Raw genomic sequence first — 15,050 nt, 5'->3', positions numbered from 1 at the left:
TCCCTCTTAATAAGATCCTGCTGGTTTTTATTATATTGATATAACACTGTCAGCCTCCACCCCAAACCCCACTTTGCCTCCAGCATTTATAATGGTGTTAAAGTGTTTTTAATTTATAAGGTGGGGTCACACTCAGAGGCTATGTGAAAGGAGTAACCAGTACAAAAGTTTGAGAACCACTGCTCTAAGCTGTGCGGCCGTGCAGCAGCCTATTAAGTGCCACGCAGGCGCTCAGGGCTGTGGTAGAAAGAGATGCCTCTCCCCCAGCCCCAGAACTGCTGTTGCAGGGAGAGGCGCCCCTTCCCCGGCCCCAACCCAGCCCGGGGGGGGGGGGGGAGGAGTGCCCCTCCCACAACCTCAACCTGGCCCCAGGCCCAGACTTGCCACAGCCAGGAGAGGGGCACCTCTCCCCCCGGCCGTGGCAGTTCCCCATCTGGCCTGGAACATGGCTTTAAGCAGGGGTGGAGACATTGTCTTGGAATTCTTGGGAGAGGGACTAGAGCTGAGAGAAATCAGACTTCGTGTCCCCCCGGAAATCCCAATATTGGACCTTTTTTCCTGTCCCAAACGGAAGGAGCAGGAGGGAGCGCAGGCTGCCACTCGCTCTGCAGAGGCTCCAGCCAGCATTGGTGGGAGGCAGTGCTGCTCCACGCTGCTCTTGAGAGGGGCAGTAGCTGACAGGCCTGGCCCAGCCCTAGGTTGCAGAGTGTCAATGGAGTAGCGCAGGCACCGCAGTGCCTTCAGGTTGCACTTTCCAGCCCTGTTCTGTGAACAGTCACTAATAAGGGCTTGATCCTGCAAACTCTCACCACAGCACAGCGCACAGCCACTGACCCCAAGGGGGCTGCATATCTGGAAGCACATGGACATGGGTAGGGCTCAGGTGATGCCCAGGTTTGTGCTGGCCCATTGCATAGAACAGAATCTCACTCTCTGTCTGATGGTGGCTGTAGAAGCTACTTGCAATGCTCCCAACAGTGATCCAAGAGCAGGAGCAACAAACTCAGGCGCCCCTCCCCCGGCCCCAACCCAGTCCCAGCCTGGACCTGCCGCAGCTGGGGGGAAGGTGCCTCTCCCCCACCAGCCCAGGTGCTTCTGCGGGCAGACAGAGAGAGTTGGGGGGAATCCTCTCTCTGCACCATAGCCCCAGGGAAGCCTGCACCCCAATCCTCTCAACCCCTGCCCCACCCCAGAGCCCAAACCCCCAGCTGGACCCCTCACCCGCCTGCATCCCAACCCTCTGCCCCAGCCCTGGGCCCCTCATCCTGGCCCCACCAAAGAGCCTGCACCCTCAGCCCCCAGTACCCCAACCCTCTGCCCCAGCCCTGAGCCCCTTCCCACACTCCAAACCCCTCAGCTCCACCCTACTACATGAATTTTGTTATGTGCACCAATATGGAAGTGATGTTCCATTTGGGGCCACCTCTTTGGACACTGTACTTTAAGCCTCCAAAATCATGTCTCTCTAGGCACACTCTTGCATGTATGCTATTATCTTCTCAACCAGATTACCCAACTGTCATGCCTCATCTGGAGTAGTGTGTCCAGTTTTGGGCCCCACACTACAAGAAGGATGTGGAAAAATTGGAAAGAGTCCAGCGGAGAGCAACAAAAACGATCAGGGGGCTGGGGCACATGACTTAAGAGGAGAGGCTGAGGGAACTGGGATTGTTTAGTCTGCAGAAGAGAAGAACGAGGGGGGGATTTGATAGCTGCTTTCAACTACCTGAAAGGGAGCTCCCAAGAGGATGGATCTAGACTGTTCTCAATGGTACCAGATGACAGAACAAGGAGTAATGGTCTCAAGTTGTGGGGGGGGGGGGGGGTGCGGAGGGTGTTTAGGTTGGATATTAGGAAGAACTTTTTCACTAGGAGGGTGGTGAAGCACTGGAATGGGTTACCTAGGGAGGTGGTGGAATCTCCTTCCTTAGGCCTGGTCTACCCTTCAGGACGGGGGCAGGGGGGAAGGAAATTGATCTAAGTTACGCAACTTCCGCTACGTGAATAACGTAGCTGAAGTCGACGTACTTAGATCGACTCACCATGGTGTCTTCACCGCAGTGAGTCGACTGCAGCCACTCCCCTGTCCTCTGCCTGCGCCTCTCGCCGAGCTGGAGTACAGAAGTCGACGGGAGAGCGCTCAGGGATCAATTTATTGCGTCTACACTAGACGTGATAAATCAATCCCTGCCCGCCATTCCGGCCGGTAGTGAAGACATACCCTTAGAGGTTTTTACAGTCAGGCTTGACAAAGCCCTGGCTGGGATGATTTAGTTGGGGATTGGTCCTGCTTTGAGCAGAGGGTTGGACTAGAACTCCTGAGGTCCCTTCCAAACCTGATATTCTATGATTAAGGCAATTTGGGTAGCTCCACACAAAACTGGTAATTTGTTGTGCAAGTAACTAGTCTGCTGACTAAAAATCAGAAGCACAACTGTCCACATTTCTGCATGCCTAACTTCCTGAAATTCAGATCCAAAACTGCTAATATTGGCAACAAGCTTTAATTTTTTTAAATCAGGTAAACAGAGGCAGCCATGACCCAGTTTTGAAGTTTGGAGTTTTTCTAGGAAAATTTCAAGTTCAAACCTGAATTCCCTTCCCAACACCACCTACAAGCTTCCTCCCTCTTTTCCTTAAACTACTCTCTCAAAACTCACTTCAGGCTTGCCTGAAAACAGTGAAATTCAATCAAGCCAATGATAAAACATTTTTTGGAACCACCTAGATGCATACATTCACCTCCCACACAACCATAAACTTACCTCGTCCACTGTATTAACCCAGGATCTAACCCGACCCTTCCCTGAGGCCCCATCCCTTCCCTAAATCCCCACGCACTCCATACCCCCTGTCTCCTGTCGCTCGGTCTCGCCCACCCTCACTCACTTTCACCGGGCTGGTGCAGGGGGTTGGGGTTTGGGAAGGGGTGTGGGATCTGGGCTGGGGCCAAGGGGTTCGCAATGTGGGAGGAGGCTCTGGGCTGAGCCTGGGGCAAGGGTACAGGAGGGGGTGAGGGGTGCAGGCTCTGGAGGGTGTTTGGGTGTAGGAGGGGGCTCCAGGCTGGGGCAGAGTGTTTGGATGCAGGAGGGCGTACGGGGTGCTGGCTCTGAGAGGGGGGTCAGGGCTGGGGCAGGGGTGCATGGGGTGCTGGCTCTGGGAAGGGGCTCAGGGCTGGGGCATGGCCTTGGGGTGCAGGAGGGGACTGCGGGTACAGGTGGTGGTATGGGGTGCTGGCTCCAGGAGGGGGCTCAGGGTTGGGGTACAGACTCCTGCCAGGCAGCACTTACTGCAGGCAGCTCCAGTCGGTGGCGCATCGAGGCTAAGGCAGACTGCCTGCCTACCCCGGCCCCACGCCACTCCTGGAAAGGGCCAACGCCCCTCTGCGGCCCCTGGGATGGCAGCTGGGGGACACATGGTCTGAGCACTGCCCCTCTCTGCAGGCACCGCCCCCAAAGCTCCCATTGGTCACAGTTCCCTGTTCTCAGCCAATGGGAACTGCGGGGGTTGTGCTTGCAGGCAGGAGCAGTGCACCGAGAAACCCTGTCGTCCGTCCCCCCGGGGCCATGCTGGCCGCTTCCGGGAGCGGCATGGGGCCACGGCAGGCAGGCGCTGATACACCGCTAGAGATCACGATCGATGTGAGAGTCCCCAGGTTCGACCAGTCGATTGCAATCGACAGGTTGGAGACCACTGGTCTAGCTGTTATGGTTATGCCAAAAACCTTGAAAATCTGAACCAAGTGTAACCAATGCAAAGATGCAGACAGGCTGAAAAAAATAGCTCTAAAATGTTAAAGAAAAGGAAAGGGAGGACCTAATGAAGATCTACAATCTACCCTGAGTAGCTACTTGTTTTTGTACCACAAGTGGCTGGGCGTGGGAGAATACCACCATTTATTGTTTTTCCCCCAGTCAAGAAGCAGCCACGGCCAAGCAGGGCATCTGAACTCCACTAAGGAGCCCAATAAAGCCCACAAGTGTATTCAAACTTCAGTGAGTGAGACCGAAGCCAGCAAGCATTCACCGTAAAAACTGAAAAAGTACATCCTCATTCTGAGTCTCAAGTGGTGAGAACTCTGCTGCTCCACTCCCCCATGTGACCTCTAAACAATAGAGATGTCCTATTTATTGGTGAAACAAATAAAAAAACATAGCTGAGGGATAATATTTAAAATTAAAATGTTTGGGAAAGCAAGGAAAGTGTTGCTGTTACTATTCTGCTTCCAGAATTATAAACTGAACCTTGGAACAGGCTGCCAGGAAATATCTTTTCATCACCAGGGGGAGCTGCAGTTGTTATATTACTGCTAACCAGTACAGACACAGAGACTGTAGAAGGCAGCTTTATGGCTCATTTCTACATTCACACAGACAGCTTATAGTCCTGCATTTAAATGAAATTAGTTAAAGGAATTTGATTTTTTTTTCTGTCCTTTGGGCCTTTCACGCTTGGCATTCAAATAAAGAATGTGGTAATGTACATGAGACACAAGTCTCTACTCAAATTATTAAATGGACAGTAGCTATCAGATAATAGAGCTTGGCTGATAGACAACCTGGTTCATCTAAAGACAAGTAAGGAGTAAACAAACTCAATATGTTTCTCCAAATAGCTCAAAAGTTCCTTTAGCTCTGCAATTAACTCTTCAGTACGTTTTAACAATAAACTCCCTCTTAACTCGCTAAATATTAATGACCCCTTTATTTAAAAGAAACTGTCAGTTCCATGTAAAAAAATTAAGTTCAAACAACCTAAGTATCTAATTTGTTGAAATTAATTTGTGCATATACAAAGTCAGGCAGTTCACATTCTCACCACACGATGGTGCTAGCGCTCTGCCAAGCTTGCGTTGGAGACAAAAGTAAGTTTTGTAATCAAGATCTCTATTGTTAATATCTGAAAATTGAGACGTTATCTGGCACTCCATTCTTCTAGCAAAGAGAAACGAAACTGATATTCAACAACATGGGAGAAGAAAGCTTGTTGCTTAATATGAAGTAATACGGTAGTCTTGCAAAAATCATTAAAGTTTACCAGCCTAGGTATAAAAAATTCTTTACTGAATTGTTTGGGGTTTTTTGTGGGGGGAGAGGGGGAGGGAAAGACAATAACAACCTATCATCCTCAAAAAGAAACTCCCAGCAATAGGTCAGGTCACATTTAGCCTAGCTGGAACATGGATCATGCATATTCAGACAATGTTCACAGAACCCTGACTTCTTGGTGTTGGGTTCTCCCAGTGCTACATGTATTTTGTATTAGTACTCAGGTCAGCTATTAAGTAAAGAGGTTTCTGACAATGATGCATTAGCTAGAAAAAAGTACTGCCAACAGGTACTGGTGAAAAAAGCTTTGGTTCTTCAAAAAGAGCTTAAACAGAACCTACTCTAAATACATCTAGTTTAAGTGATCATACTGGTAGCATTAGATAGAGATGCTTGCAAGCCGCAAAGTCGCTATCTGACTTTCTCCAAGTCCACGCTGTTTGAATTCCTGAGGATCTATTTTCTTTATAAAAACCATGATTAGAAATAAATGGACACCACAGGAGCCTGAAGTCCTGGATCTGAAGGACCTTGACACTATAGTCCACCATAAAGCATCAGAGAAGAGTTCAAGTCTGCCATATCAAAATACTAAACAAAGATCTTGTTTATAAGCAATTAGAAGGTGAGAGATCTGGATCTGTATCTCTTGCTAATCTGTACTTTTGATTTCAAACTAAGAGCTACCTTAGTGACTGTTCTGCCTAGGTGGCTGCCTATACGGAAATCAGGAAGGTGGGATCAGAAGTGGAAGATGTGGTTATGTTTAGACAAATAACCCTTCTTGTTCCTAAATGTGATGTTCTCATCCTAAATCTGGTATTGAACATTGCATACAGACCATAACACGGAAAGCAGCCTATAAATATAGGGTGCAAGGTCCACAGAATGCATTCCACCTATTATTTTTTGTATTATTATTTAATGACTTTAAAACAGGGGAATATGAAGTCACATGATTACTATGCAACTGTCATAGTTATGAAAGAGGAAACTCAGATATAAAAGGCTGAACATTAGAGTAGATTTCAGTGATGCCAGAAACCTGGCTTTTTCACTCCAAGTTGCTACTTCATAATGACAGAACAAGTACACCAACGGAGGGTGCTAAAAATAAATATCTTTACAAGTACTGCCTACTTCTTAAAATTTCTTAGGATATCCTTGTATATTCAGAAGGACTCCAGAAAAGGTACCTTTGTTGATGATGGCGGAGTAGGAAAATTAAGCCAGGCTGGAGCAAAGTCATGCTGCGCCATTTAGGTCCAGTCTCTCCAAATCGGTGAAACAAGGCTTCAGCACCTCATGGCAAGTCCCTGTCATTTGGCAAAGAAAGTTGATACATTTTAGATTTGTATCTTAACAGTATAATGCATAATTTTGTCTTATATCCAACCATGCCTCAATTTTCTGATACTACTTTCAAGAACAAATCTACCCACAACCCCGTAATATCAGAGTTCCTCAAATATTAGTAACTGCCCTCCCAACACCTGTGAAGTAGGTAAGACACAAACCAAGTAACTTGCCCAAGGTCACACAAGAAATCTGTGGCAGAGTCAGCTCCTACATCCCAGTTCAAGACCATCCTTCCTCTTAATTATAGAAACTAGGATTTGAAATATTCTTTAAGCCTCTAAATCCATATTTAGGCATCTAATAAAGTGGCTTGATATTCAGAGCTGAGAAGCACCCAAAATTCTCACTAGAGCCAACAGAAATTGTGGAAGCTCAGCTCTTCTGAAAGGCAGGCTAGGCCCCTTGCTCAAGTATTCTAGAATTAAGTATCTCTGGCTTTGTAAGAATTACAATTTTACTGCAGTAAAGTAATCCTTTCAATAACTTCTCATTAGAATTTTCTCAGCAGAAGTTAAATATAAAGTTTGTGGAGATTACATTTTTGTATCATTAAACGGAATACTGTCAAATAAAGACCACGAGATACTAAAATTAAATTATAACTGAATCAACTACATACCCCATGTAGGTTTTTTTTACTCTGGAATTAGCTAATTAGCTACCACAGAAAGAGCACACACTTTAACATGCATTAATTGAGAGCACAGAACTGTATTTTTGTACTATTTCATGATTCAAACATTTGCCACTTAAAGTGACTCAATGTTTGAGTATTTGCAAATGTGAGAAAGTACAAGAGTTTGAATATAGTACTGGAGAAAAAAAGTCTCAAGACAGTTCCTAAAAAGAACAAAAGTATTCATAAATAGGTTTTTTTTTTTTTAGTTGATTTAGTAAATTAGTGGCTATTAGTCTACACTTAAAAAGCTACGCTCCTGCAGTGAGGACACTACCTATGCCAACAGAAGGGGTTCTCCCAATGTATAAGTATCCACCTCCCCAAGAGGTGATAGGTAGATTGACAGAAGTGTCCTGTCAACCTAGTGCTGTCTATACCAGGGGCTAGGTCGGTTTAACTGTGTCGCTGTGAACTTATGCAATGTAGTTATACTTATCTAATTTCCTAGTGTAGACCAGGCCTCAGTTGCTATGTCCCAGTGCTTGTGCAAGAAATTTGACAGGTTTAGGGCTTAGAAAAAATTGCTGATCCCCAGAGATATACCCTGCATTAGAAAAAATATGTACTGCCCAGCATAGTAGGCTGATACCAACCTCTGGTTGCAGGTCAGAGGCCATTTAAAAAAAACAGCTAGAACATAATTAGGACTGGGGTGCTGAAAGATGGAAGGAAGGGGGGGACAAAAAAAAACAAAACACTACTTTCCTCCCTCAGGGTCACAACTCAGAAGTCTGGAAATCCTGCTTTACACCACATTACACTCTACAAACAACTAAACATCAAGCAAACACTAGACACAATAGCATACGGCCTAGCATATGGCCAGTAACTGAACTGCATCAGTAAATGGGATAGAAAAGACAACATGCTAACATCTTAGATTAACAGAGCTACTGGATACGTGTCCTGGAACTAAGAGTGTGCAAGCTTTAGTTAAAAGCTGATCTTGTGTCATTCTAAGTACGCTCTGTTGGAGATTTAAACAGAAAAATGTTAAATGAATGTTTGCTCATGCACTGGAATATAAGGGCACCAAACGAACATCTGAGTTTTCTCACTGTTCAGTACAACAGTGACAGCATATTAATTTTCAAGTTAAAAACAGAATGTAGAGTGTATTATTCTTTGAAATCTAAAACTACTAACCACAAACTATTATATTCTATACCAATATAGGTACAGAACGTAATTATTTTGGGAGAATGTAATCAAGGTATTTTTGGGAAAAAATTAGACATGTAAATTGTTGGTGGCAGGGGAGAGGCATTTTAGGAGGTAGAGAAGTGGGGAAGGGGCAGAATAGGGGTCAGAAGTTTGGGGCTTCACCAAGGGGAGAAAGATTATTGGGGATGGGTGAGGGATTGGAGGACTCAGATGGCTGGCAGGCAGTAAGTGGGGAAGTAAAGGGCAGGGACACCTGTCAGCCCCACATTCTACTTGTGCATGCCAGGATCTGGGAAGTCTTAAGTCCCTCTCCCTACCCCCTATGTGAGCTGGGATATGGAGGGGCCTTTCCTCTCCATGGGGTGCCTCAGCTCACCCCTCCCCCTGTGTGTATGCTAAGATCTGGGGACCCCTGCTTATCTATTGGAGTCTAACCCCCCCATGCCCCTTCATGTGAGCCAGGTTGGGGGGGAACAGGGGCTTGCCTTTTGGCAGGGGTTCTGAGCCCCTCTCCCTATCCCCCTCAGGTGGACTGTAATCTGTCCCCCAGGGGAGTCTGAGCTCTGCTCCCTACCCCACCATGTGTGTCAGGATCTGGAGGGGCCCTGGACCCTCTCCATGTGTGGGAGCCTGACCCCACCTCCATCATGTGAACCAGGTTTGGGGTGAGCTTGCTCACTTACTGTGGGGTCTGAGCCCCGCTCTCTACTCCCATGTGAGCCAGGATCTAGGAAGCCTGTCTTCTCTGTATGGTAAGCTTAGGCCTTGTCTACACTACAAAGTTTTGTCGGCAAAAGATACCTTTTGCCGACAAAACAGAAGAGATGTACACACTATAAAGCTACTTTTGGCGGAAAAACTCTGCTGTTTTGCAGATAAAATAAAACCACCTCAATGAGAGGCATAAAGCTTTTTGCTGCAAAGTTAAAGCAACAAAGCATCAGTGTAGACATTGCTGTTTGTTTTGTCGACAGAACTGGCTTCCCACAGTATCCCACAACGCATGCTGTGACTGCTCTGCTCACTGTTTTGATCTCTGCTGCCCTTCAGGCACATGCCCCTCCCCTTTCAATGCTCCGGAAGTATCTGACAGCTGGGCATGCTGCTCCCTTTGGGGAACAAAGAGCAAATCATTAACGTGGAAGGAATGCTCCTATTCTGTCCTGCTGCAGGGAGGGGGATGGGACTGCAGTGCTGCTTTGACATTCCTCAGCATGGAAAGCTACAGAGCTGCTCAGGATGCTTCTTCCAGCAGCTGAGGAGGCTGTGGGAGAACACGGAGGTAACCACAGAACTATTGGCAGGCAGAAAAGGATGCTTCAGGAAAGACTCTGTGCAGAGCACAGTCCGGGTCTGATGTACAGGGGTGTCCCCCTACCTCAGCATAGGTCAGTCAGCCTGCTCTCTCCCCCACCCCAGATCTACCACTCTCCTCTCCCCCACCCCCACACTGCAGTTGAAAAAGCAGCTGACAATCGACTGGGATGCCCCTGGAAGGATGGGATTGAGAAACCCACATCACGTAATGCCGTACCTGCCCCATGAGGCACGGCAAACCCTTCACAAAGACCCTGCAGCCAGTTGCACAGTGAGATAGCTACAACAGTGCCTTGCTCTCTGTGCAGATGCATCTACATTAACAGCTCTTGCACTCTGCTGACATAAGGCTCGTGTGGACATGTAACAGCGGCTTTAATTAAAGCAGCATTAACTTTTGCCGACAAAGCTTTGGGCTTTGGCTACACTTGCATTTCAAAGCGCTGCCGCGGCAGCGCTTTGAAGCGCTAAGTGTAGTCAAAGAGCCAGCGCTGGGAGAAAACTCTCCCAGCGCTGTCCGTACTCCACCTCCCTGTGGGGAATAACGGACAGCGCTGGGAGCCGCGTGGGGCTTTGACTACACTGGCGCTTTGTAGCGCCGCAATTTGCAGCGCTGCAGAGGGTGTGTTTTCACACCCTGCTGCAGCGCTGCAAATTTGTAAGTGTAGCCAAGCCCTTTTACTGTAGACCAGTTCTCAGAGCATGCACCAAGAACACTACTGACCCTGAGGTGCGGAACTGAGAATGGGCTGGGCATACATGACTTATCAGAAAATCTACAGCACCTGGAGTGAGGTGTGGGGAGGAAGAACAGCAACACTCTCTGACCTTGGCTACACTTGTGAGTTACAGCACAATAAAGCAGCCCCGGGCGCCCTAGCTCACTCCCCATCCACACTGGCAAGGCACGTAGAGCACTCTGACTCCATGGCTACAACACTGCTGGTACTCCACCTCCGCGAGTGGAATAATGTTTGCTGCATCCCCGCTGGAGCACTGCAGCACCAGTGTGAACGAGGTGTTGCGTTACTGCGCTGTGATCAGCCTCCGGAAACGTCCCATAATCCCCTTAAGCGGCCACTCTTGTCATTGTTGTGAAATCGGGTGCAGAATACGGAAATGCCCTTTCAAAGCTCCATTTTGGAGAAACTGGCTGCTTATCAGCTCCAAGAAAAAGCAAACATTTACTGTTTGCTTTGAGTGGGGGGGGGGTCTGAACTTACAAGACAGCATGCTGACACTCAGCACCCCAAAAACCCAGTCCCTCTCCCGCCACATACACACAACACTCCCTGTCACACTCCACCCCACCCCGTTTGAAAAGCATGTTGCAGTTACTTGCATACTGGGATAGCTACCCATAATGCACCGCTCCCAATGCCACAAATGTGGCCATGTCAGTGCGCTTGAAGCGGTGTGAACAGACTGCAGCTCTACAAAGGCGGGTTTAACTCACAGCACTCTACATCTGCAAGTGCAGCCATGCCCTCTGACATGAATGGAGCAGTTACACACCTGAGAACTATTGTTTCAGGCTGTATTAATTTCTCTGATTCACACCTCTGAGCCTCCTATGCTGCTGATGGATATGAAGAGCTGTGTGCTACACCTACCAAGAGTATGGGAGGTGAGGGGCAAATACCGACTTGCCAAGCAAGGCACAGAATACAGCTCCTTTTCAGAAAATTGTGGTAGCTCTTAAAAGGGAAAGCCTGATTCCAAGGCCTGATCCAGCTAGAAATCTGGGTACACCTCCACACATACCTGGGGGGAAGAGGAGGAGGATTCGATAAAATAGTGTGGTGGGGGGCCAGCGGAGATAACTGTCAGACCGGATGAGACAGGGCTGGTTAGTGGGGCTGAGCAGAAGGAGGAGATGGCTATAGGGCCACGCTCTGTAATCCACTCAACTGCATGTTATCTACAACTCCTACTAACAAGTTCTCCTGTTAAAAAAAAATAATAATAATAAAAAACAACAACCTAAACTGCAAATAACTATTTCCTGGTTTTCTGAAGTTTGTGTTTTGCTGAAGTCAACATTCTGGAAGGCCACAAGCTGTCACCAGGAAACTCTAACTGCATTAATGAAGTATTTTGCCATTTAATATTTGTTTATAAATGAACACAAAAAAGATTACGGCCATGGCTACACTTGCAAATTTGCAGCGCTGCAGCAGAGTGTGAAAACACACCCTCTCCAGCACTGCAAATTGTGGTGCTGCAAAGCACCAGTGTGGTCAAAACCCCAGCGCTGGGAGCGCGGCTCCCAGCGCTGTCCGTTATTCCCCACAGGGAGGTGGAGTAAGGACAGCGCTGGGAGAGCTCTCTCCCAGTGCTGGCGCTTTGACTACACTTAGCGCTTCAAAGCGCTGCCGCGGCAGCGCTTTGAAGTGCAAGTGTAGCCATAGCCTACATTTGCCAACACAACAAATATAATTGAACAAGAACTCAATGCATATCATTTGACAAACAAGGAAATAATTTGCTTCTCACAGACACCACTAAGAGGAACATCATCTCTCCCTAACTTCCTCACTCCAGGTAGGCTGACCATTGAAACTTCAGAAAGGCTTATTTCATAACATAAGGTCAGGGCCAAATAAAGATCGCTACTCCAAGGAACTTACACTCTAAAAACCAAATGGAAACACAAATGTGTTGAGAACATAGTTAGCTATCTTCATTTTTAAAAAGTGAAACAGTGTGTGAAGTGACAGAGAAGAGGAAATGAATGATATACAATACAGATGCAATTGTGTTTTAGGTACCAAAAAAACATTTTTCCTGTGTTTAATCATGTGGCGCAAGATCTCCCTAATTTTAACATAACTGCAGATGGAAGAACTGTTCCCAGTAAAGTCTTCCATGGTCACATGAACATAAGACAATAAAGCAGCCAACACAGATGCGCAAAGAAATCAGAAAAATGTGAATTCATATCTACAAGTTTACAGTCAGTTACTATAGAAATGCTTATGGTCTGTTAGAAATGTTAGCATACACTTAGTTTTGCATTCCTATGTCTTTTCTGAATATGCAACACAGTATATCAACTACAGCTTGTGACAACTGATGATCAGACATCTGTATTAGGCCCGCAAACTAGATAGCTACTTTCTGAGGTAAACTAAAAGTGTGGGTTATGGAGATATCAACGTGATGCCTGAGACCCAAATTTCATTCTTTTCACTACATGAAAAAAAAAATTATGCCTTTGATTAATCTAGTTGAATTTGCTAAAAATGCAACCTCAAAACATATGCCAACAAAAAACAAAACCACATAATCACTTATTGCCTAGATTAGGTCAAGTTGTACACCTCTACCCCGATATAACACAACCCCTATATAAAGCGGTAAAGCAGCGCTCTGAGGGGGCAGGACTGCGCACTCCGGTGGATCAAAGCACGCGGTAAGATTTTTTGGCTCCCGAGGACAGCATTATATCGCGATAGAGGTGTATATCAAAATTCTTATGTATAACTGCCCAGATTACCCCAATATAATACTTGTATTAACATTTAAATTTATTTAAACTACTTAAACCTCCAGACGTGGTGGCATGTGCCTGTAATCCCAGATACTTGGGAAGCTGAAGCTGGCGGATCACTTGAGCTCAAGGGTTCTGTGCTGTGGAGTTCTATGCAGATCAGGGGTTCAGCAGGTGGCTGAAGGACTGGCTAGAACAACACGAAAGACGTTTTGTGATCGGCGCTCTCTGTGAGGGCTGACTTAGCAGTCAATCAAGGTAATTTAAACACAAGATTAAAATAGTTTAATTAATCTGATCATGGAATTGTTGACTGAGACTGGGGAAGTTTTATAACTGCATATACATTTTTTTGCTTGCAATTCTAAAAAAAATCAGGGCCCAAGAACAAAAAATTAAATGTAAATAGCATGCATAACTTATATCATGACTTGGGGGGGGGGGGGTTGACAGGGAATTATCTTGCTGCTACTCATATACCAGGAGACATGTTTGTGGCTTGTGCATCTTATTTATTTTTTTGAACTCATTTACATTAGAAGGTAAACAAACCCTGCTGTGTCCGTAGAATTTATTCAAGCAGCAAGATTCAAAGCTTGTCCCAGCTTTAGAACCATTAATAGGAATACACTCCAACTTCACAAATCTAAAAATCTAACAATCTTATTAGTCTGCTGCAGTTACATGCCTATACTCATGATGCTTTCTTGCTGAGGAAGCATGGAAACAATGTTAAGGAAACAAAAGCAGAAACTGAAAAATTGCTTTGCTTATGTTCCAAAATGACCACCTTTCTATAAAATAAGGCCCTTTCTCTTAGAAATACACAAACCCTGATCTTGTACCAAAAGACACCTCCAAAGCAGTTTGTATGACATGTTGCTGTCTCAGGTCATAAGTAGATTTTCTTTTTTTAAAGAAACGAATATGTAAACAAAAGAATGTAAGGAACAGGTTATTAAAGTTTTAAATTCAGAACATGATAGGGCAAGAATAGATAAATGCAGGTGGTCAGAAAAAAAGATATTACTGAACTTTTAAGAGGTCTGAAGGAGGACTGTGTTGGATGTTTAGTGCATCGTAACAGATATCATTGATATCATTCCAGGTGAAGGGAAGGGTGGGGTAAAGATGCAAGAGTGGGAGGACTACATAAACGGGGCAACAAGATCTTTGAGTGGACATGAAGACACAGAACGGGAAAAAATAAAAAAAATGACCAAATGGTTACTAAATAGAAAGTTCTGGGCCCAGTAATCTAGCGATAGTGCAACTCCTATGCAATTCAGTGGGTGTGTCTTCATCAAGAGATTTTACTACTGCAACTTGCATCAGTTTGATGGAACCAGGGCAAGCTGCAATCTTCTACACCATACACTAGTCATCTAGTTTTAAGTCACACACTTCAGAGTCCAGATGGCAAAACTCCCTATAAGCAAGTAAAAGGCCTGTGGATTGTTTTACCCTAACAGCTCCCCATCTTGGCATGTACATATACTGTAATAAGCACAATATAAACCATCGGTATATCTGGATTCTTCTTTTGCTTGTTCTGAAAGGTTCTGACTAGCATAAGGAACCATGAATGTGCTGGAAGGGGAAGCTAAACCTTCACACTTCCAGAAGCCATGGCAAAGAGTCAGCAGCTGTCTCTGCACCTGCTAACAGACCAACTCTGGTACTGGAGATCCAATACTAGAAGAGGAGTTTATAGCAATGCTGTGGTTATAACTACCAGTTTCAATTTTAAGTCCTCCATTTTAGTTGCTTAAAAGTTTATCAAAGTTTAACCATTTGACTAGACTTTTCCACAGTTGCTCTCTGCCTCAGGACTTACTTTATTTGTAATGTTTCATTGAAAACTCCTGTCACTTCTGAAAGTGATATTAGGTAGCTTTGCCAATTTTACCATGCACCCGTTGTGCACTCCCCTGTTCAAAGAGGTGGGTTTTTTTTTTTTTTTTGTTCTTTAAGAGCTCAGGTTCTTCCA

At 45.7% G+C, this 15,050-nt stretch overlaps 1 protein-coding gene across 4 annotated transcripts in view; it reads right to left on the bottom strand.

Annotated features, from left to right (window-relative positions):
- GPBP1 (GC-rich promoter binding protein 1) overlaps positions 1-15,050 on the bottom strand; it is a 61,300-nt gene that overhangs the window by 26,077 nt on the left and 20,173 nt on the right. For all 4 annotated transcript variants that reach the window (XM_039543796.1, XM_039543798.1, XM_039543797.1 and 1 more), the window contains one exon: positions 6,245-6,364. In XM_039543796.1, coding sequence (XP_039399730.1) covers positions 6,245-6,307 — 63 coding nt within the window. In that variant the 5' untranslated portion in view covers positions 6,308-6,364. The remainder of the gene's footprint in view (positions 1-6,244; positions 6,365-15,050) is intronic.

The sequence above is a fragment of the Mauremys reevesii genome, linkage group 6 (assembly GCF_016161935.1).
Source record: "Mauremys reevesii isolate NIE-2019 linkage group 6, ASM1616193v1, whole genome shotgun sequence".
NCBI classification, from domain to species: Eukaryota; Metazoa; Chordata; order Testudines; family Geoemydidae; genus Mauremys; species Mauremys reevesii.
The sequence above is the reverse complement of the archived record's forward strand: the minus strand, read 5'-3'. Positions and strand labels throughout refer to the sequence as shown.